Source organism: Zosterops lateralis, assembly GCF_965231275.1.
Source record: "Zosterops lateralis genome assembly, chromosome: 28".
Lineage (NCBI taxonomy): Eukaryota > Metazoa > Chordata > Aves > Passeriformes > Zosteropidae > Zosterops > Zosterops lateralis.
The window spans coordinates 4,715,450-4,738,015 of record NC_139788.1 but is presented as its reverse complement, the minus strand read 5'-3'; the positions used below and the strand labels follow the sequence as shown (position 1 = coordinate 4,738,015).

At 57.7% G+C, this 22,566-nt stretch overlaps 3 protein-coding genes across 5 annotated transcripts in view; all 3 read left to right on the top strand.

The window, feature by feature from the left end:
- Nucleotides 1-3,205, top strand: part of ARID1A (AT-rich interaction domain 1A) — a 53,152-nt gene extending 49,947 nt beyond the window's left edge. The window contains exon 20 of the mRNA XM_083879586.1: nucleotides 254-3,205. Coding sequence (XP_083735712.1) covers nucleotides 254-1,978 — 1,725 coding nt within the window. The 3' untranslated portion in view covers nucleotides 1,979-3,205. The remainder of the gene's footprint in view (nucleotides 1-253) is intronic.
- Nucleotides 3,206-5,079: 1,874 nt separating this feature from the next.
- On the top strand, nucleotides 5,080-10,669 carry PIGV (phosphatidylinositol glycan anchor biosynthesis class V). Of its 3 annotated transcripts, none has more exons than XM_083879710.1 (5): nucleotides 5,080-5,124; nucleotides 6,304-6,413; nucleotides 7,953-8,107; nucleotides 8,723-9,874; nucleotides 9,958-10,669. In XM_083879710.1, exons 3-5 carry the CDS (start codon nucleotides 8,021-8,023, stop codon nucleotides 10,252-10,254), a joined length of 1,536 nt encoding a protein of 511 aa, XP_083735836.1. In that variant the 5' UTR covers nucleotides 5,080-5,124; nucleotides 6,304-6,413; nucleotides 7,953-8,020; the 3' UTR covers nucleotides 10,255-10,669. The 3 variants fall into 3 exon arrangements, with proteins under 3 accessions (XP_083735836.1, XP_083735838.1, XP_083735837.1); XM_083879711.1 differs by lacking the exon at nucleotides 5,080-5,124 and adding an exon at nucleotides 5,342-5,412; XM_083879712.1 differs by lacking the exon at nucleotides 6,304-6,413.
- Nucleotides 10,670-11,080: 411 nt separating this feature from the next.
- On the top strand, nucleotides 11,081-20,877 carry ZDHHC18 (zDHHC palmitoyltransferase 18). The gene is made up of 8 exons (XM_083879488.1): nucleotides 11,081-11,386; nucleotides 13,322-13,482; nucleotides 14,957-15,106; nucleotides 15,827-15,964; nucleotides 16,523-16,585; nucleotides 16,837-16,961; nucleotides 18,124-18,233; nucleotides 19,356-20,877. Exons 1-8 carry the CDS (start codon nucleotides 11,127-11,129, stop codon nucleotides 19,471-19,473), a joined length of 1,125 nt encoding a protein of 374 aa, XP_083735614.1. The 5' UTR covers nucleotides 11,081-11,126; the 3' UTR covers nucleotides 19,474-20,877.
- The last annotated feature ends 1,689 nt before the right edge of the window (nucleotides 20,878-22,566 follow it).

The window sequence follows — 22,566 nt, the reverse complement described above, 5'->3', positions numbered from 1 at the left end:
GGGACTTTACTGGGGGGAGAGACAACCAAGAGCACAGGGTGTGTGCAGGGGGCAGTTTGGATACTGACAGCCAGTGTCTGCTTTTGTCCCTTCTCTCAGAGGACAAAAACCTCTCTTCTGCACCATTTATTGCCAGCATGAAAAGCACCTTTAATTGCCAGCAATGCTTAAACTCTCTGCCCTGTGTGCATTGGCCTGAGTTGTTTTCTGATGGCTGTTCCTTCCTCCTCTCCTGTTTTCTCCTCCCCTGTAGCTGCCAGGCTTGCTGGAGCTCCTGGTGGAATATTTCCGGCGCTGCCTGATCGAGATCTTTGGAATCCTGAAGGAATACGAGGTAGGAGACCCAGGGCAAAGAACACTATTAGATCCAGAAAGGTTCTGCAAATCTTCAGGTTCCTCCCCTGAAGAAGGGGAGGAGGACGATGAGCCACGGAGCCTGAACTGTGAGGAGGAAGAGGAGGATGAGGAAGAGGAGGAGGCTGCGTTTTCGAGCAAGGACAAAGTACCTCTAGAGAGCAGCGAGGAGAAGCTAGTGAGTAAATTTGACAAGCTTCCAGTGAAGGTGGTGCAGAAGAACGACCCCTTCGTGGTGGATTACTCGGACAAGCTGGGGCGGGTGCAGGAGTTCGACAGCGGGCTGCTGCACTGGCGCATCGGCGGCGGGGACACCACCGAGCACATCCAGACACACTTTGAGAGCAAGACCGAGCTGCCCTTGCCTCACAAACGAGCTTCCTGCTCCTCTGCCCTGAGGAAACGTTCAGCAGCCGAGAGCGCCCTGAGCCCCAGGGAAGGGGAGGCTCCCACGGCCGACGGCTCCTCGGAGAAGAGGATAACTGCCACCATGGACGACATGCTCTCAGCACGCCCGGGCTCCCTGGCAGGGGACGAGGAAGAGGTCAAAGCTTCGGAAACGGCGAAGGAGAGCAGCAAGTTTCCCTTTGTCATCAGCCCAGCTCAGAGCCACAGAAATATAAAAATCCTGGAGGATGAACCTCACAGTAAGGACGAGACGCCGCTCTGCACCCTCCTGGACTGGCAGGACTCTCTGGCCAAGCGCTGCATCTGCGTCTCCAACATCATCAGGAGTTTATCGTTTGTGCCAGGCAATGACTTTGAAATGTCCAAACACCCTGGGCTGCTGCTGATTCTAGGGAAACTGATCCTCCTACACCACAAGCATCCAGAACGCAAACAGGCCCCCCTGACTTACGAGAAAGAGGAGGAGCAGGACCAAGGGGTGAGCTGCAACAAAGTGGAGTGGTGGTGGGACTGTTTGGAGATGCTGCGTGAAAACACACTGGTCACGTTGGCCAACATTTCTGGGCAGCTGGACCTCTCCCCTTACCCGGAAAGCATCTGTTTGCCTATCCTGGATGGACTCCTCCACTGGGCAGTGTGTCCCTCAGCAGAGGCCCAGGATCCCTTTCCGACACTGGGACCCAATGCTGTCCTCTCCCCTCAGAGACTGGTTTTGGAAACACTCAGCAAACTCAGCATCCAGGACAACAACGTGGATTTGATCCTGGCCACGCCCCCGTTCAGCCGCTTGGAGAAGCTGTACAGCACCATGGTGCGTTTCCTCAGTGACAGAAAGAACCCAGTGTGCCGGGAGATGGCCGTGGTGCTGCTGGCCAACCTGGCCCAGGGGGACAGCCTGGCTGCCAGAGCCATTGCTGTGCAGAAGGGCAGCATTGGCAACCTGCTGGGCTTCCTGGAGGACAGCCTGGCCGCCACGCAGTTCCAGCAGAGCCAGGCGGGGCTGATGCACATGCAGAGCCCTCCCTTCGAGGCCACCAGCGTGGACATGATGCGCCGCGCCGCCCGCGCGCTGCTGGCCCTGGCCAAGGTGGACGAGAACCACTCGGAGTTCACCTTGTACGAGTCGCGGCTCTTGGACATCTCCGTGTCGCCTTTGATGAACTCTTTGGTTTCACAAGTTATTTGTGATGTACTGTTTTTAATTGGCCAGTCATGACAGCTGTGGGATCCGAGCCCCCGTGTGCGTGTGCGTGAGTGGAGAACTTAGAAACTGACTGTTGCCCTTTATTTATGCAAAACCACCTCAGAATCCACTGTCTGCCCTGCGCTGTCCTGCTTCTCCCTCGGGGAAAGATGTCCCCGGCCCCTCTCCCCCTTCCCTGCCCTTCAAATTTGTCCTGAATCCCTTATTAAAGGAGACAAAGTTCTGTCTACATAGAAGACTTTTTTTATTTTAACCAAAGTTACTGTCGTTTACAGTGAGTTTGGGGAAAGACGACTTGCCGTGTTATCCCATTGACAGGCACCACTTTCATAACTGTTTTTAATGGTAAACTCTGAAGGACAAAAAGTGACTGCTGAACTCTGTGTGGTTTATCGTTGTACATTCACAATCTTGCAGGAACCAAGAAGTTACCAGTTGTGAACAGACCTTGTCCAAGGGAGGCCTGTGCAGTAGCGTGTAGAACTCCATGTACTGTACACCTTAAACTGTAAACATACTGTAATAATGTCTCACATGGATAAAAAAAAAATGAAAAAAACGCTGGATCAGCAGCAAGCTGTAGTTTTTAAAAATGTTTTTAGTTAATGTTGAGGAGAAAAAAAGGCTTTTCCCCCAAAGTATAATGTGTGAACCTACAACACCCTGACCTCTTTCTCTCTTCCTCCTTGATTGTATGAATAACCCTGAGATCACCTCTTAGAACTGGTTTTAACCTTTAGCTGCAGCCCAGCGCTGCCACGTGTGTATATATATATGACGTTGTACATTGCACATACCCTGAGACTCCTGCAGTTTTGTCCCCTCCCACCCCTTTATAGTATGACGAGTTAACGAGTTGATGACCTGCAAAAGCGAGACACAATTATTTAATCTCTTGCCAGACATCCCTCCCTGGAGGATGCTGTACAGGTCTCTGTGTATAAAGTCATTGCTGTCTCAGCAGCCAATCAACTTATAGTTTATTTTTTCCTGTTTTTGTTTTCTTTCTAATCGAGGTGTGAAAAAGTTCTAGGTTCAGTTGAAGTTCCTGATGAAGAAACACAATTGAGATTTTTCAGTGATGAATTCTGCATATTTGTATTTCAGACGATGTAGCTAAAAACTTGATGTAAATTCCTCCCTTTTTTCCTTTTTTGGCTTAATGAATATCATTTATTCAGTATGAAATCTTTATACTATATGTTCCACGTGTTAAGAATAAATGTACATTAAATCTTGGTAAGATGTTTGTAAGGGTTTTTTTTATTGGCAGGACAGAGAGGGCAGTTCAGTGCTGCCAGGTGATGCCCAAGGCCTGCCCTGCTCAGGAGCGCTGATGCTGCTTCCTCTGACTTTGCTTTCCCTGCTGGAATTTTTCCTTAGGAGCTGCCCAGGCTTGGGATTTGCAGCGCGAAGTGAAGCTGTGGCTGCCAGGGAGGGAAGGGAGGCAGCTCCCTCCCAGCTCTGTAAAATGGAAAATTTTCCTTCCCCTTGCATTTTTCACATTTTCTTGGGAGTGTGGTGTGCACTCTTGTCCTCCTCCCGAGGCCGGGGCTTCCCAGCAGACAGAGCTCCCAGGCCAAGCTCAGGCTCTCTGGATGAGGAGCTGCACGTTTTCAGGGCTGTGGAAGTGGGTATTTCATTTAGCCCGAGGCTTTGTCCTCAGTGGATACTGGAAGTAGGGTAGCTACAACTGCTCCCAGCTCATTAAAGAAAAAGCAGCTTTTTTTAAAGGCAAACGTCATTTTTGTTCAAAAATTCCCCTTGTTTTATCTTCCCAGTCCTCTCCTCGGGAGCTCTCAGTTCCCAGAGCCTTCATTCCTCAAACTTCAGATTCCTGGGAGTGATTGTGCCAAAATCAAAGAGTCTTTTTCCTGAAAAGTCTTGTCAGTCAGCAGGAATTGTGGGAGCTCTTCCTGGCAGGAGAGTCCTTCAAATGGATTGCTCAAAAGGCAGGAATGGTGCTGGGCTTCCTTGGCTTTAGAAAACGCTGGGAACCAAGTGTGGGACCAGGATTGTGCTGGACTCTGCCACACTCTCCGTGCAAACCCAACTTCCCTGATAATTCAGTTCTGTGTTCCAGGAGTTATGTTTAACCTGATGAAATGGATGTGGAAGTTCTGCTTCGTTTCCTGAACGGGAAGGAGGCATCAAAAGAAGTGGAAGCAGGTAAAATCAGCAGCTTTTCTTGTGTGGATTTAATCTGGAGTGAATGGCATGTTTGGGAGGGAGGGGAGAGAGGCAAGAGTGCTCCTAATTTGAATTACACATCCAGGTGATCCAAGTGGAGTTATTCTGCTCCTCCATCATTGTGTGTGCACAGACACAGCCCCTGTGCTCTTGTAAAACAGTGAAAATAAAGGGCAGAGAAATGAGAAGTGTTCCCAGTGTGGCACAGGGAGTGTTGGGGACCCACACCTGACCTCTGACCTTGGCTGCTTTGGGCCTCATTTATTCTCAAATCCTTCCATTCAAGGAATTCCTTGAAACACCTTTTGGACCCAAATCCCTCTGCTGTTCCCCATTTTGTTTTTGCCAGCAAAGAAAACGTGAGTTCTTCCAAGCCCGATGCCCGATGAGAAGCACTCGGGGATTCTCCTTGAGGGCCGAGCAGCCCGCGGTGGTTTCTCCTCCATCCCGGGCACGGCCAGACCCGGAGAGTTTTTAATCCGGGATCCGGCCTGCGGTGAACTCAAGTTTTCTCCTTTGCTGGCAGCAATGGGAACGGCAGAGAGGTCTGGTCACAGAGAGGCGTTTAACGAACTCCTCAGGAATGGAAAGATCGGGGTGCAAAGCAGGAAGGATTTGCATTCTGGCCGCCCTGCCCGCCGGCGGTGGGGAACGAGGGATGTGCGGGGGCAGGAGACGGCCGGGTCTGTGCCCTCCCGGCACCCCCATAGGGTGCAGGACCCGCCTCATGCCCGTGTGCAGCCCCTGCCGGGGGGCACAGCCCCGGGCCTGCCCCGCTCCGGCCCGCCTCCCCCGCCCGCCCTCAACAAAGATGGCGCCGCCCGCCCCTTCCCCACACACGCGCGCCGCCGCCGCCACGTGACGCCGGAAAGGGCGTGGCCGGAAGCTGCGCCCGCAGTGGGGCAGTCAGGGCAGTGGGCGGAGCCAGAGAGAGGCGCGCGAGGGAGCCGCGCGGGCCGCGCGCTCAGGTGGGGCGGGGGAAGGGGGGAGGGGGAGCGCGAGGGGGGCGGGGCCTCCTCCCCCCGGCCCTCCGCAAGGGGGCGCTGCGGCACCGGGACCGGGACCGGGATGGGGACGGGGACGGGGAGCGGGATCGGAGCCGGGGTGTCGGCCCGGCCCCGGCAGGAGCCGAGAGGCCTCGCCCCGGGGTCCCGCCCGGCCCAGGCGCGGGGTTTGTGCCCTCAGGCAGAGCCGCGCGGCCTCGCTGGCGGCGGGGACGATACCGGAGGGCTCGGTGACAGCCCCAGGCCAGCCCGGTGAGCTCAGGGCCCGTGTGCCCTCCCGGGTGCGGCCGCTCCTCAGCACACGGGCCGCAGCTGTGCCCAGTCCGGGAACAGCCCCGCTGTGCCCTTCAGGCCCCCCAGCCCCGGCCCGGCCCGGCCCATCACCGCCTTGGGGGGGACAGCGCCGTGTCCCTTCCCGCGGCCGCTGCGGGTGTGGCTCATAGAGAACAGCGGCGGGACCGGCCCGGGGGCGGCGGAGGGCGCTCCCTGCAGGTGCCGGGCACGGGAGGAGCTGTCCCGGCCCTGGGCCGTGGTGGAGCTGCAGCCCAGCCTCAAACAGGGCGGGCACAGCTGGGTCTGGTCCAGAGCAGGTTTAGTTCACCCCCGTGAGCTGTCCTGAGGGATAAAAACACTCCCGTTCGCGTCCAGACACACGGGCGGCACTGCTGGAGCTGAGCCGGGCAGGAGGGATGGCCCAGAGCTGCCGGGCCCGCAGAAACAGCCCCGGGCAAACAGGATTTCCAAACCCCTGCTGCGTTCCTTTGGCATCCTGGTTAGAAGAGGGTTTAAAACGTGTCTGGAGCGCCCGTTGAGTCTCGCAGGAGGCTGGAGAGGGGCGCCCAGGCTGTGCTGGGCTGCGGGCTGGAGCGGGGCTGCTCACCGCGCCGGGAGTGGGGAAACAACACCGGGAAAGGCCGGGAAAGGCGCTGCGGCGAGCGGCTGCTGCCACCGGCTGGTCCCGGCCCCGCACTGCGGCTCCCGGCCCGGCCCCTGCCCTGCCCCATCCCGGGCCCATTCACCGCCGAGAGCCCAGCGCGGAACCCGGAGAGAAAAGCAGCTTTGGTTCAGGCTGAGCATCTTTTTCTGCTGCAGTATTTTTAACGCCCTTCTGCCTCTCCCTCTCCTTTTTTTGTGTTGGTGCAGGTGCTCTTTCCCGCAGGATTTTTGGGGCAGAGCCATTCCCGATGCTGCGTTCCGGATCCAAACGGGGCTGGTGGGCTGCAGCTCTTTTGAAGGCTTTGCTCTGTCACAAGGTGTGCTGCGTCGTGACAGGAACAGGCTTTTTAAAGCTGTTTGCTTTGAGCTCTCTTGGCACATTCAGGCGAGGCTTTTTCTCTGCTTTTTGAAAAAAAACTATATTTAAAGTGCCGGGACAATTTTTGCCGCTGTGCTTTAATAGGATTTGCAGCTGTGAATGTGCTTTAAAAGAGTTTACAGCTGGGTTGAAGTGTCCCCTCGCTTAAAATAACGTCACAGCTTTGTGATGCAGGAGAATGTGCCTCCCACCAGTTGCTTTGTGAGTGCTGGGGAGCACAAGGGGAACAGGAGCAACCCCAAAACTTTTATTTCTGGTTAAATAGGAAGCATAACCCTGTGGTTGGGGATTGGAGTTGTCAGTGAGCCAGTTTGGATCTTGGTTTTTGCCTTACTGATGATTTGCTCTCTGCCCTCTCATGCACTTTCAACCTGGCAGGGTTTTTTCTCCACAATGGCAACGGGGAAATCTCAGTGACATTAGGCTGTGGAGTGATCAATTTGGGGATCTCTGTGTGTTACAAAGTGCTGGAGCAGAGAGAAGGGCAGGATGTGGTGTCACTGGGACCCGGCAAGAGCTGTGGGCCGTGTGTTTCTCAAAGTGAAAAGCAGTTGGTGGCCGGGGAACCAACGGAAGAAATGTTTTATCTTAAAGAGCTGCACAGCAGATCCTGCCTGCCTCCCATGGCTCGGGGCCAGGGCTTCAGAGCTGAGCCCCCACGGCCCCCAGGACATGTAGACAGTGAGCTGGGGAGGCTCCACAAAGAGGGTTAAATCCCTCAGGCGAGGTTTGCAGGGAGGAGGTGGATGGATGGACTCAGCCTGTGCAGTGTGCCCGGCAGGCAGTGCCAGGAGCTTTGCCAAAGTAATGGAAAATTGCAGGTGGTGAGGGTGGAGTGGCACAGAGTTTGTGTCCTGCTGGTGCTGCCGGTGCTGGGGGAAGCTGTGTGCCTGAGTTACCCCTGCTCTGGCAGAGCCATGGAGCCAGCTGAGTAAATCCATCCTTGGCTTCCCAGGGGTAAACAGGGAGCAGGAGAGAGGAGAGAGCTCCTGGCAGCCCCACTCAGCAACTGCTTACACAGGGGTTACGCTCAGAGTCCACATGAATTCTGTCTCCATTCCAAGAAAAAGAGGCTTAAATCCCATTCACTGCATTGGAGCTGGATGTGTGTGAGGATGCTTGGTGCAGGCCTGGCTCCAGCTGCTGGAGTTCCTGCTGAGGCAGCCGAGCAGCCTGTCTGCTCCAGGGATTTACTCCAGCCCCGTGAGGAGTGGGGTCAGAGAACACACCATGACCTCTCTCCCTCGGTGTCTTGGCCAAGGTTAAGAAGTCAGGGATTTTTTTTTTTTTTTAATAGGAACAATATTAAAGAGGTCTCTGCATCATCTCCAGATCCATGGTCTCTTCCATAGGCGACTTTCTTGTTCACAGAGACTTGCACCCTTTCAAGTGCCTGACAGTAAATAAAGGCACAAAATTCACAAATGAGGCTGAAGCCAGAAATCCCTTTCTTTGTCCTCTGTGTTTACCACCCCAGGTTTCCCAAACTGGGAGGAGAATTCCGCTGGCATCGGTGACCTCCTGAGGCAACTCCTGCGCCCACACATGGAGCTGTGGGGCAGGGCAGACCCCCAGCTCCGAGAGGTGCTTTGGTTCTCCTTGCGCTGCCGGGCCCTGGCGCTGCTGCTGCAGGCAAGTCTGTCCTCCAGCCAGAGAGGCTCTGCTGGGCTTTGCTGCCCCCAGGCTCCTCCCTTCAGTGCCCCTGAGATCCGTGAGCTGGTGCTGCACAATGGGGAAATCATCTTCTCTGGAGGGCCAACAGGCCGTCTGCACACAGGGGGTTTACTTTCAGGTTGTTGTTAAGGAAAATTGCATAGATTTCCTTGTAACTTGCTGTGTTTTCACGCTGCTGCTGCTGCAAGAGGCTGGTTTGGCTCAAAATGTGTTTATCTCAAAGAAAAGGAACAATAATCTCCTCCTGTGCGTTCCTCCCAAGTCTTACTGCCAGAGACACCCTGCTCTGGGCATGGGGAGCCTGGCTGTGACAGCCAGCACAGCGCCCAGCCACTGCCGTGAGCAGCTCTCCCTGGCCAGTTCTGCCGGGATTCGTGCTGCATCTGTCCCAGAGCGTTATTCTGTCCAGATGTAAACACCCGAAAAGGTTCGCACCTTTTCAGCACCTCTTGGGCATCTTCACACCAGCCCTGAGGGGCTCTGCCCTCGGAGGCACCCTCACCCCTTGCCTGAGCCGCAGGAGCTGTCCTGCCCGGTGCTCTCAGCATCTCCATCGCTGTCGTTGCTTTGCAGGCCGTGTTTAACCTGCTGATCCCGGACCACGCCGCCGACGCCTTCTCCCCTCCCCGGCCGGCGCCGCGGGGCGCGGGGGACGCGCTGCTGGAGCGGCTGCTGGGCGGGCTGGGCCGCTGGGACGCCGAGCATTTCCTCTTCATCGCCGAGCGCGGGTACCTGCTGGAGCACAACTGCGCCTTCCTGCCGCTGTTCCCGCTCAGCCTGCGGGCGCTGTGCTGGCTGCTGCCGTGCCCGGGCTCCCTGCAGCCCCGGGGCCGCCTGCTGCTCTGCGCCGCGCTGCTCAACGCGCTGCTCTCGGCGCTGGCGGCCGCGGCTCTGCTGGGGCTGGGCCGGGCCGTGCTCCGCCGGCCCCGACAGGCTTTCCTGGCCGCGCTGCTCTTCTCGCTCAGCCCCGCCGGCGTGTTCATGGCAGCCGCCTACTCGGAGAGCCTGTTCGCGCTGCTGGCCTTCAGCGCCATGTGGCGGCTGGAGCGCGGGCAGAGCTGGCTCGGGGCGCTGCTCTTCTCGCTGGCCTCGGGGGCGCGGGCCAACGGGCTGGTCAATGCGGGCTTCCTCCTCTACTCCCGCGCCAGGAGCTTCGCCCTCCAGCTGCAGGCGGGATCGGCTCCCCGAAGGCAGCTCCCCTTGTTGTGGAAGCGGGTCCCGAGCCTGGCGTTTTCAGCGGCCCTGATGTGTGCCGGGGTTTTTCTGCCTTTTGCTTTGTTTCAGTACTTTGCCTACCTGAGGTTCTGCGGCCCCGGCACGGGCCCGGCTCGGGACATTCCCGAGGCTCTGCTGCAGCTGGCACGGGACAAGGGCTACCGTGTGGCAGGCGTGGGGGGGGATAAACCCCCGTGGTGCTCCCAGCGCTTCCCTGTGGTCTATTCCTATATCCAAGACACTTACTGGAACGTGGGCTTTCTAAGGTACTTTGAGCTCAGGCAGATCCCAAATTTCTTGCTTGCTCTGCCTGTCACCCTTCTGGGCTCGTGGGCTGCCTGGACCTACGTCAGCACAAACCCCCGGCACTGCCTGACTCTTGGTCTAGAGAGGGGTAAGAGTGAAGAGAGGGGAAAGGCAAGAGATGGATTTTGTGGCCCTGCTGCCTTCGTGTACGTGGTCCACGCCACGGCCCTGCTGGTGTTTGGATTCTTCTGCATGCACGTGCAGGTAGGACAGAGGGGTCCCCTTGTGGCTGGGGCAGTGCCAGTCACAGCACTTTGGGTGATTTCTCCTCTGCTGGTCGTCTCCAGGTGCTGACCCGGTTCCTTGGCTCCTCCTCTCCCATCCTGTACTGGTTTGCAGCTCACCTGCTTCAGGAGCACGAGCCTTTACTCTGGAGCACAGGGACTGATAATCCAACCTCTGGGAAGCCTCTTCTGGGTAAATCTCCCAGTTCCTGTGGGAAAGGGAGCTCGGACAACCCCGTTGTGAGGCTGCTGCTGAACTGGCGATTGATGACCCCCCTCGGCAAGAGCATCCTGGGCTTCTTCCTGGGCTACTGGCTGCTGGGGCTGATCCTGCACTGCAACTTCCTCCCGTGGACGTAGCGGGCACAGACCAGCAGTGGGACAGGAGCTCTGCTCACACCTGAAACTCACCTGCTCTGAAAGCCTGAGGTGCCTGTGATGAGGCAGTTGTTGCAGTTACAAAGGTGTCACTCCTCGGTTACCATGTCCCAGACGGGGTGATCTCTGTGGTGTGATGCTGCAGCATCCTGCCCTGCTCAGCTGCTGGGATGGGGAATGCACCTCGGTTCCTGCATCTCCTGGGGGAGATTATGGCAGGCACTGACTTGTGGCAGGATCCTGTGATGGATTTGTGGATTCCCTGGGAGGTGTTGTGGGCACAGCAGGAGGGCAGGGAGGGTCCAGCTGCCCTGAGCTGCTCAGACTATTCTGGTTCCTCTTCCATGGTGCCGGTTCCGGGCTCCGAGCCAGGCCGGGCAGGGGGCACGGCGGGGGTGGCGGGCGCTGTGTGGGCACATGCACGACCCCAATAAACATGTGGAAGTTACCGGAGAGGCGACTCAGCCCGCTCCGCCGGGCCGGGACCGGGGAAGGGATCGGGATCACGGCTGGGGTTGGGGTCGGGGCCGAGGTCGGAGTCGGGGTCACGGTTTCCGGTGTCAGGATCGGGGGTCGGTGCCGGGACGACCCCGCTCCGCTCCCGGTGCGGCGGCGGGGCCGCCAGGGGGCGCTGTGCTGCCGGAGGGGGCGGGGCCAGTCCGGGGGGCGGGGTCGGAGATCGGGGGGGGCCGGGGCGGGGATCGGGGCGGGGCCAGGCCGGGGATCGGGGCGGGGCCGGGGCTCCGGGCCGGGGCGGGACCGGGTTCGGGGCCGGGCCGGGGATCGGGGCGGGACCGGCGGGGCCGGGCCGGGGATCGGGGCCGGGCCGGGGCTCCGGGCGCCGCGGCGGGGCCATGAAGGACTGCGAGTACCGGCAGATCCCGCCCGGGGCAGCGGCGACGCCAGGCCCGGGCCCGGCCGGCTCTCCGGTGCCGGCGGGCGCCGTTCCCCCGCGGGCCGGAGCGGCGCGGCGGCCCCGCAGGAAGTGGGAGGTGTTCCCGGGCCGCAACCGCTTCTACTGCGGCGGCCGCCTCATGCTGGCGCGGCATAGCGGCGTCTTCGCCCTCACGCTCGGCCTCATCCTGGCCACCAGCGGCCTCTTCTTCGCCTTCGAGTGAGTGTGGGCCCGGCGGGCCCGGGGCTGCGGGCTCCGTGCCTCGGGGCCTCCCCGCGGGGCCGCGGGCAGCGCCTGTCCCCTCAGTGAGGCCTGCCTTGGGGGAGCCGGGCTTGGCTGGCGCCCCACGCTGGGAGGGAGGTGGGCTGGGGGTCCCCGCTGTCCCCTCTCCCCACTGCCCCCCGAGCTCTTCCCCACGGTGCAGCCCCCAGACCCCCTTTGCAGGCAGTCACTGCCCCGTCACCTCTCCCCAGGTGTGTTTATGGGGAGCAGGGGTTGTTCTGCACCTTGTTTGCTCAGTCTGGCCGCAGGAAGGCGTTTAACATCCCCCGAGGACACCCCTCGGCCTCTAAGTACAGAGCACGAGTCTCCCCTTTTGCTCTCAAAAAGAAAACTGGGCCAAAATTGCACCCAGGAAGCACCCAAGGCTTATGGGCTTTGTCCACCACTGGGATCTAGGAAGACTGTTTATTCTAAATGGTGAAACCCTTCGGGGTCCCACCTCGGGGCTCTGCACTGGCTCAGCCCCCACTGTGCAGCCGAGTCTGGGGAAGAGGGAGCTGCCCTCCCCAGTCCCCTTTGCTTTGGAAAGCTGGTCCAGGGAATCTCCCTGCTCCTGCAGCCTGAGGGAAGGGAGAGCCAGGAGCATCCCGTTGTGTCCTGTGCTGCCCTGGGGCGCTGGGGAAGGAGCACCGTGGGTTCCTGACACCTTGCAGGGTTCTGATGTCCTTCCTGCCTCTGTTTCTGTCCCGGGAGGGATGGGAGCTGCTGTCCCCTGGAGCGGGGGCCACGCCTGCCTTTGGATCACGGTTATCCCCGCAAGTGTCTGAGGAAAGCTGCCCGAGCCCGCTGCGGGGGAGATGAAAGTACTTGATCGGATTAGAGGTTCTGAGAAGTCAGATGAGCTGAAAGGGACAGGCAGCTGCGGGAAGCAGGCACAGCATCCCGATGGAAAAACGCCTTTCTCAGCATCACCCGTGCCCTGACAGCTCTGCCGGCTCTGGGGCTGACGGGCAGCTCAGCACAGTGAGGGCTTTGTGTGGCCAGGCAGAGGATGCAGGACATCTGCTCTGCCTCCCTTCTTGCCGAGTCACTCTCTCGTGCTTGAGGATGCCCTGGGGCTCTCCAAGTTGTTATTTTAGCAGGATGCCGCTGTTGCACAGCCTCCAGTTTGCTGGGTGTACAGCAAATACATCCCGCCTGTGTCTGCACTTTATAGTTTCTGTGGGAAAACCTGGCACAGGGTGCCCAGAGCAGCTGTGGCTGCCCCTGGATCCCTGGCAGTGCCCAAGACCAGGCTGGACAGGGCTTGGAGCAACCTGGGACAGTGGGAGGTGTCCCTGCCCATGGCAGGGTGGAATGAGATGATCTTTAAGGTCCAAACCAAAACATCTGGGGATTCTATGATTTCTGTGATTTCTTGCTCCCTAGTGGGGCAGAGTGGGCTCTGGGTGTTCTCTTGACAACAAGCTCAGGTCTCTCCTTTCACAGACTTTTTTGTCAATGACTGAGGGGCTTCAGGCTTGGACTGAAGGGGTTTTGTTGCTTGGTGGGTGCTTTGTTCTGGACAGCTGAGCTGGGGAGGTGAAACAAAAGTTGCTTAATCCTCTCAGAGTGCTGCAGAGCCTGAGCACTGCCTGCAGCCATCAGGACTGGGGCAGCCCATCCTGTGCTGGCTCTGAGTGCTGATCAGTCCTCTGCAGGAGGGGACAGTGGCTCTGCGTGTGCAGGGCTGTGTCCTCTGCTGTCCCCAGCTGCCACCTGGGGTAATGGAGCTACCCGGGGGTGTGATCACACCAGTCCCCATTTCTGGAGAAACAGCCCCAGGTCACTGCTGAGCTCAGTACCCAGTGATAGTTGGTGGTGTGATGTCCCAGCTGACAGCGTGTCTGTGCAATAATTGATAACAATTCCATTTTATTTGTCTTTTAACAGCTGCCCCTTCCTTGCCAGTCACCTCACCCTGGCCATCCCCATCATCGCCGCCGTCCTCTTCTTCTTTGTCATCAGCTGCCTGCTCCAGACCAGCTTCAGAGACCCAGGAATCCTGCCCAGAGCCACCCCCAGTGAGGCTGCAGACCTGGAGAAGCGAATTGGTGAGAGCTCTGATCCCTCTCCTGTGTTTGGCTCTGTGCATGGCTCTGTGTGTGTGTCTGTGCACCCTCCAGGCTCAATGAGGCCCCTTTTCTGGGTATTGGCTACTTCAAATTTCTCCAGGGGAGAGAAAAATCCAGAATATCAGATTGTGAGGCTTGACAGTGTTTACCAGTCGTGATGAGAGATGCAATAAGCTCCTCTGGCACAGCAGGCAGTGCCTCAGAGAGGATCTGCAGAACAGCTCATGTGCTTTTTGTTCCTGCTCAGTCCCAGCACTTTCCCAGGCGTCGGAGTTGAAGGATAATTAATGCTTTTTGATAGTGTGATTTGCCATTGAGCCTGCTGTGCTGCAAGGTGTTCTTTAGAGCAAGCTAATGTTTGTCCTCTTCTAAAAACTGCTCTGTCACGCTGGTTTGGGGACAGCCAAGGAGGTGTTTGCATCCAGGAGCTCTGGACCACGTTGATGTGACAGGTTGGAACAAATGCTTTAGCAAAGCTGATGTGAGACAGCTTGAACCTGTCCTGCTGAAGACAGACGCAAGGCAGTAATTCTACATCTGACTTTAAAAAAGGTTTTTAAATATCCCCAGAGTGCTGATCCATGTTTCTATTTATAAGGGCCTAAAGCAGTAATCTGGCTGCAGATGCTGCCTGATGTGCCAGCTGTTACTGCTAATATAATCCACTTATTATCCTCTTAACATGCTCGCTGTTACATCACTATTTTCAAAGAATTCCTCACAGTTGGAAAGGTACTTTTTTGGGAGTGACTAAGAGGAATAACCCCCGAAACTGCAAACATGATGCTGGGGGTTTCCAGCTATTGCTGTGTACAGGAACAGTTTCCAGCCCCCAGGGAATAATGGACTGCCAGCACACAGAGATGTAACTTGCAGTGCCCCTAAAAATCCTCCATTCAAACCTGGAGGAGGAGGAGTGTGTGTGCCACGAGCACAAACATGTCAAATTCCAGGGAATCTGCTGGAGCACTTGAGACCTGCTGCTGTCCTTCCCCACAGTGATGGAGGCGAGTCCCTGCAGGCTGGCAGTGCTGCAGCTGTGGGGTGACAGGTTGTGTGCTGGTAGTGGCAGGGATGCTCCTGCTCCTGTGGCAGGGCCACCTGTGCCTTCACAGCCAGGCTGCCTGTTGTGACCCGCTGGGCACGCAGAGATGAGCTGGTGTCCCTGGGCTGCTGCTTTGCACTCACTGTTTGTAAATTACTTGACATTCCCACAGCGCTGGGCATTTATTGCTTCCTCTTGGCATCCCAGCAGCATTGCCACTGCACAGAGACAGGCCATAAATAATGTGAGGAGCTTACTGGAGCTCTTGGCTGCCCACCCTGCAACAAATCCTGTCTTGTGTTCTGTGGAAGCCAGGAGAGCATGTGCCAACCCCTGCCCCTGCGAGGAGGCAGCTGGGGGTGGCACAGGGGTGGCCCAGGGTGTTAGTGTCCCTCCCTGTCCCTGCAGACAGCATGGGCAGCTCCACATACCGTCCCCCAGCCCGCACCATGGAGGTGGTGATCAACAAGTACGTGGTGAAGCTCAAGTACTGCTACACCTGCAAGATGTTCCGGCCGCCGCGGACGTCGCACTGCAGCGTCTGCGACAACTGCGTGGGTGAGCAGGGCTGGGAGAGGGGGGCAACAAGTAACAGGGGACCCTGAGCTGGGGGGACCCACAGGGATCATGAATCCAGCCCCTGGCCCTGCACAGACACCCCAATAATCCCACCCTGGGCATCCCTGGAGCGTTGTCCAAGGGCTCCTGGAGCTCTGGCAGCTTCAGGGCCGTGCCCATTCCCTGGGGAGCCTGGGCAGTGCCCAGCACCCTCTTGGGGGAAGAACCTTTCCCTGATCTCCATCCTGACCCTCCCCTGACACAGCTCCAGCCGTTCCCTCTGGTCCTATCCTATGTGTTCCTGGACAGATTGCTGTTTGCTTCTTCTAAGGATTATAAAACAAGATACTGCATGGTCTGTCTCCTTTGCATTTAAATTGAATGCAGCACTAGTACAGTGGCTCAGGGCAAGGGCAGCACGTCCAAGACTCCATGGCTCTGTTTTCCCTGATTTTGGGAGGAGGGTTCTGTAAAATGCAATGCAGGCCTGCACAGACACAAGGATTGCTGCAGGTGCTGACTATGTGTGGCCTGGCTGTCCCCAGGCTGGTACAGACACCATGGAAACTTTGTGTCTCAGCACTGTGGCAGAGAGGTCCTGCCCTCAGGTGCAGGGGGAAGATGGGTTTGAAACTCCTCATTTTGGGGGGCTGAGCAGAGTCTACTCTGTATTGGGTGTGAGGTGCTGGGAGCCCCCTTCACCAGGAGCCTTTGTTCCAGAGAGATTCGACCACCACTGCCCCTGGGTGGGGAACTGCGTGGGCAAGCGCAACTACCGCTACTTCTACGCCTTCATCCTGTCCCTGTCCTTCCTCACCGCCTTCATCTTCGCCTGCGTGGTCACACACCTCACCCTGCGTAAGTTCTGCCCTGGGGCTGCCAGCACAGCTCAGGGTCCTGCTCCTGGGGACACACATGGGAAGGGTCAGAATCACAAGTTTGGAAGAGACATCGAGTCCAACCCAACCCTAACCTCAACCAAACCATGGCACCCAGTGCCACATCCAGTCTTTTCTTAGACACATCCAGAGATGGTGAATCCACCACCTCCCCAGGCAGACCATTCCAGTACTTTATTACCCTTTCTTGTAAAAACAGCGTTTTCCTGATATCCAGCCTACATGGATGAGTCTGGATGAGTTACACCAGGTGAGGATTCAAGGGTCTTTGCCTTGCTGCACATCCACAGCTGCTGTGGGAGCTGGGGATGGGATTTGTTTCCCCAGAGCAGCTGACCCTGGCAGGGAGGGTGACTTTCCCACCAGCCCCAAACCTCCAGGAGCTGTGGCAGTGCACTGACATTTCTGCAGGTGTTCCTCAGGCACACAAATCCACACGGCCCATAGGGGTGGAGTTCTGGCTGGAGGGTAGGGCTGCCTGCTGGGATGCCATTCCTTGTTCTCTTTTGCTTTGCAGGCTCTCAGAGGGATGGGTTCCTGGCCACTCTGAAGACAACCCCTGCGAGATATCCTTCTGCTGGTAGCAGCTGCCCAGGGTGCCCAGCACCACTAATCACTAACAGAGAGGGGCCAGGAGCTCTTGGCAGGTCACCCTGGTCTCCTTTCCCCAAATTAATTTAGTCCTCTGGCTACCTGGGACTAAGGGTGGATGACAGAGTTTTTTCCCAGTGCCTTGGTGGATCCCTGCAAACCAGTTCAGGGAATGGGAAGCTTGTCCAAACCTCCCCACATCAGTCCTCTGCCTCTCCTTGTGGGATTTTGTTCCTTGAGACTTCCTTGACTTTGGTTTCACCGTGCTGGAGCTGGTCATTTGTTTTTTCTCAGTCTGGTCTATTTTGGGCCTCTCAGGTTTCCACACTTATTTAGTCGCCTCCAACCTGACGACAAATGAAGACGTAAGTACCTGGAGGCTTGTCCTGCTGCCAGGCTGCCCAAGACCCATCCTGAGCAAGTTTTAAGGGGATTTTGGCTGCCTCAGTGCAGTGTTTCACTGCCTGTGATAACCCAGTGCAGAGCAAACAGCCTGTGCCCACAGCTGCACTTTCAGGTGGCTGAATTAGAACCATCACATGTGTGTTTTTTCCAGTCTGTTTGTGGCCTGGCTTAAAATTAGGAGGTGTGAGATTAAAAAAGGAAGGCTGGCCCAGAGGAGTATTTGGGTGTGAGCTTGGTGATCTGAATTCAGCATCCCGTGTAACCACAGGTTTCCTCTGAGACCCTGGGCCAGGCCCTTTGTGTCTGGCAGTTCCTCATCTCTAATTAGCAAACGATGTACAGACATCTGATGAGATTTACCTTCAAATCTGGGCTGTGCACAGACTCCAAGGACCAAAGGAGTGCCCTGAGTGGGGCAGATTGTATGGAAAAGCAGGATCTGTCTGATCCTCAGAATCAAAATTCTCCCTCCTGGCCAGAAGTACCTGTAATCCTTGCTGGGAGCTCCCAGCACTGCAGAAGGCGTGTTTGCATCCCTTTTGGTTTTGCTTTTTCCCCTTTCCCCTCCACCTCACATTCAGAGGTGTGGCAGAACTGCTCAGGGCTGTGAGAGTGAAGCTCACAGTCTGTAGCCCAGCACTGGGAGCACCAGTGGCCCCTGGCTCCAGCCTTGTGCTGCAGCTGGGGGGAGGAAGTAAAACAGGAGGGGGATTATGTGCTGGTGATGGCTCAGTGCAGCCTGAGGCAGATGTGGCAGCTGCCCACCCCCTGTGCCACCCCCGGGGCAGCTGCTGGGGTGGGGACAGAGCAGCCTCTGCCCTGGGAATCCCCTCACTGTTTGTTCAGCCTGAGGAGCTGCAGCCTTGGAGACCACGAGGGGAGGAGGAGGATGGGGCTGGTGTGGCAGTGGTGACAGTGACATTGCACAGCACAGGGAGGGCACAGCTCAGGAGCTCTGCAGCTGCAGGGCTGAACCTCAGCAGAGGCAGCACGAGGCTGCTTGTGCCTGCAGATGTCCTCCCTCTGCTCCAGGACAAACCTCCCATCCCTGCAAGGATCCATTATGGTGCCACTGTCTGCTCTCACATCCTTCCCCTCCTAATCTGTGTCCATCCCTTTCAGATCAAAGGGTCCTGGTCAAACAAGAGGGGCTCGGAGTTTGCCAATCCCTACAGCCATAAAAGCATCCTCACAAACTGCTGTGCAGTGCTGTGTGGACCATTCCACCCCAGGTAAGAGCCTGTGACCTCCAGGCACTGGGAATTGCATCCTGCGGTGGGAGAGGAGCCTTGGGAAGGACAGAGCTGTCATGGGCCATGTCAGCACAAACAGCTGCTCTGGTGGGGAGGAGGAAACTCCAGCCACTCTGCAGAGAAAGGCTGGAGGTGGATGAGTAGGACATGAACTGTGTTGGAACTGGGTGAATTTGGGTCAGTTGTAGTTGTTTCTTGGAACTTAAGAATAAGACTGATAAAAATGGAGGAAATCCTGCAGTTGGATAAGAGGAAGAACAGCACCAAAGAAAGGACTTGGCAGCAGCTGGTCAATCCAGCAGAGGCACTTGTCCCCATGGCAAGGGTTGCAGTGGGGTGATCTGGGCTTCACCAAGCCTGAGATCACCAGGAGTGCTCAGAATCCCCCCTAAAGGCTCCTCCCTGGGTGTCCCTGAGCACAGGACAGCTGCAGCTTCGTCACAAGATGGAGCAGTTGGGCAGAGTCAGGCCCTGCTCTGCTCCTCCCGAGCTGAGGACCTGCCTGGGGCTCCCAGCCTGTCCTGGGCATGTGGGAATCCCTGGAGGATCCAGTTTGGAGTGGTGAAGAGTTTGGTGGTGCTAACTCAGTGTAACAGCAGCAGTGTGGTTTATATTTTATATCAGGCTCTGCTCCCTCAAGTGTCCCCAGGCTTTTTAGTGGGTTCAGAGGTGCCAAAATGCAATGCTGCCCTTTAGAGCTGGTCAATCTGAGCACTCAGGGAGCCAGGCTGAGAACTTGTGGGGAGGGAGAACAGTGTTTTACTCCAGTTTGTTCCTCTTTCACATTGGTTTCATGTTGTGAAGCCCTTTGCCCGGTTCCCCTTTGGGCTTGTGGTGGCCCAGAGCTCCCTGTGGCTCATAGGAGGAATGGGACATTCCTGTCCATTTTGTGGCTCATGGGAAGGGGTCTGTGGCTCATGGGAGGGTTTTGTGGCTCATGGGACAGGGTCTGTGGCTCATGGGATGGGCAGGAGCCCTGTTCTCCAGCATCCTGCCTGTGCTGTGCTCAGCAGCTCCTGGGAGAGGAGCCTCCCCTGTGGCCTGCCAGCTCCCAGCTTCAGTCTTTGTTCCCTGAACTCCTCTTCCCTTCCTGTTTTCCAGTTTGATAGACAGAAGAGGATTTATCCAGCCAGATATCGGGACCCCGTCCAGTCCCAAGAGTGAAATCCCTTCCTTTGGAGCCAAAACTGACACCAGCATGGTAGGAGGCATTCCCTAGCAGTGCTGTGATGTTCCCAGTGCCTGCTGTGCCTGCACCTTGCTCCAGCCAGTACCTGCCCCTGTGTCATCCCCGGCCTCAGGGGGGACAGCCCTGGGACCCAGAGCTGCCAAAGACTCGAGCCATGTGTTGCCTTCTTTTTTTACATTTATTTATTACTTTTCGTTTATTTGTTTCACTGTGATGTGGCCTGTCAGGGGTTTTGCCTCACAGAGCCCAACAGCTTGTGGGAGCCTTGGACTCGTGCAGGGGGTCCCTGGGGAGTCCCAGAGCCCTGAGCTCCAGGGCATTGCTGTGATTCCTGCTGGGAAGGGGATGGGCCAAGGGTGGGAGGTCACAAATGATTCCCACTGGGGCTGGGCTGAGGAGGTGTTGTCTCCCTGGTGTCCCTGTTACCTCCAGGAGCACACCCTGTTCCCCTGGCCCACCTGTAAGGGCTGTTCTGTCCCTCAGAGGCTGCTGTGCCTTGGTAAGTTGGGCTGTTCAGCTGGGAGGACTCTGACCCCCAGCAGACCTGGAGCAAGTGAGGATGTCCTGGGTGATCCCTGCTGGTCCTGTTTTCTGGCTGGGGTTGTGTTTTGGCCCTGCCAGTTGGTCAGACACATTTTGCAGCAAAGACGTGAGTCAGGGGACCCTCCTGTGTTGGGGAAGAAGAGACACTCTGTGCTCTGTCATGAGATGCAGGTCACAGGGGGTCAGGTTTGGGAACTGGAGCTTCCCAGGATCGTGTCCTGTCTGTGGGAGACCAAAAGGCAACAGCAAAGTGTGAATTCCTGAGGGTCACAGCCTTCCCAGGTGGAGTTTCCCAGAGGAGGCAGTCAGGGGGTGCTGGTCTCTGATAAGCTCATCGTGTGCTCTTGGTTTGGGCTGCTGAACAGCAGAGAGTCCCCAGGGCTGTCCCCAGTGCCCGGGGAGCTGCTCATCCACAGGCACCACTCTGCACCCAGGCAGCCAGCTCTGTGTCCCTGGGGCAAGGGGAGAGTCACAAACCTTGTAGCAATACTTGAATCGTGTCATTACAAGCTGCTGGATATTTTTGCACAATTTGTGGGACTTTTTTCTACGTAGCACGTTTTGTGTCCTGTGCACGTTGGCACCAGGGCAGAGGCTCACGGTGCCGAGCTGCCTGTCAGGTTTCCTTGGATCAGACAGACCAGTTGCAACCTCGGGCAGGGGCAGCACATTTTGGGGGGCAGTCCAGCCCCTCTGAGTTCACCAGCATCGTGCTTTGTACTCTGCAAGTGCCTGTGCCAGGAGGATGGCAGAGGAGCAGTGAGGAGGGCGGTTACCAGGGGCCAGACTCCTTCTATTTTTATTTAAACCAGTTTCCTTTGTTACTCAATAAAAATCTATTTTTAAAGAGTTAACTGCTTGGATGATTATTTTCCTCCTTGAAGACAGAAGAGGGCAGGTGTGTCCCAGGGTTTGGCACCTCTCAGGTGCCAGTTGGACTCTGTTAGGCTCAGGCCTCACCTGGAAACTCCTGCTGTGACTTGCTGGAGTGAAGGGAATTTGCTGTCCCACATTTCCAGGCTGGACAGGGGCTCATCCCCTCCCCACTGCTGTTACCTCAGTGTCCTTTCCCGAGCTCCCCATCTGTGCCAGCCCCTCTGGCCCCGTGGCAGGTGTGAGGTACATAACCTCTGGTGTCTTCCCCAGGAGGATGCCTGCCAGGACTTTGCCATTTCCTGCACAGCCTGACGGGATTTGCCCCTCCTTGGACGTTTGCCCTGATTTCTGAGGGTTGGCTGGTAAGAAAGTGCTTCCTTCTCCCTCTCACCCACTCCAGCCACCCATCTCGTCTCCACTGCATGGCAGCTCTGCCCTCGGAGCCCATCACCCTCCAGCTGTGTGACATCCACATGTGCCCATCCATCCCACCAGAACCCCATCAGCATGGGAGCTGTGGGGGTGAGGGGTCACCTGAAGCCTTTTCCAGAAGAGGATGGGTTTGGTTTCCCCTGGCTCTGTGCTGGGGCTCAGCACGGGCTGGAGCCAGGCTCTGCATGGGGGACACGTGTGGGACATTATGGGACATCGTGGGACACTGTGGGACACGGGTGGCCGGGGGTGGCAGAGGGTCCTGCAGCCCGGGGCTGGCTGGAGCACAGCCTGCAGTGCTTGTGTGAGGAAACCCCAGCCCAGGAGAGGTTCGGTGTTTGGAGGGAGCTGTGGCCCCTGGGGCAGCTCTGTACCCCCAGCCCTGACCCGTTCTGTGGCTTAGGTGATCCCTCTGGCCCCTCTGCCCGTTTTCCTCTCTGCAACACGCGGTTCCTCCTCCTGTGACCAAGGTAAGTTCCTCCAGGGCACGTTGGGATGGCCCGTGTCACCCGTGGGCCGTGAGCTGCCCCTCTGCCCCTCCCTGCAGCCCCCGAGAGCTCCCTGAGCCTCGGGGCAGGGACGGAGCCCCTTCCTCCCTCCCTCCTCCCCTTCGCCCCAGCCCGGTCCCAGCGAGCCTGGCTGCTCCGCCCTGCTCCCGCTGCTCCTCAGCTCCTCCATTCCTCATTTCTGGCACTAACGCTCTCTTTTCTCTCTTCCTCCCGTCTCCTCTTCCTCTCTCGGGGCGGATCCAGCGCCGCCAGCCCGGCAGCCTGAGCCTCTCGTGGCGCATCCCGCGGGAGCCGAGCCCAGAGCCATGAACACCTCGAGTGCCTCCGCTCGGGGGCTGCGCCTCCCTCCCCTCCGCTCCGCTCCCCGCCCCGGGAGCTGCTCCAGCCCCGCCGGGAGCCGGGCCCGAGCCCAAAGCCATACAGCCACCCCCAGGAGGAGAAATAACTGCAATAACCGCGGCTCCCGCTCTCCCGCCGCCGGACGGACCCCGAGGCCACCAGCAGGACGCTCAGTGACGGTGTCCCCCCCGCCGCAGGTGCTGGAATGTCGTGGTTGGTGCCTCAAGGGGGTTTTGGAAGCAGCAGGATCACGCATTTACAGCCAAGCCGGGGGCACCAACCCCCGAGCACCCCCAGCCCCTCCAAGCCGTGTCCGTGTGCCAGAGGACTTTCCCGATGGGAATTCTCCCCGTGTCAGTCCATCCCTGCAGCCCCCCGGGGCAGCTCCCCCCGCCAGCCCCATCCCAGCTCGGCTCTGGTTTGG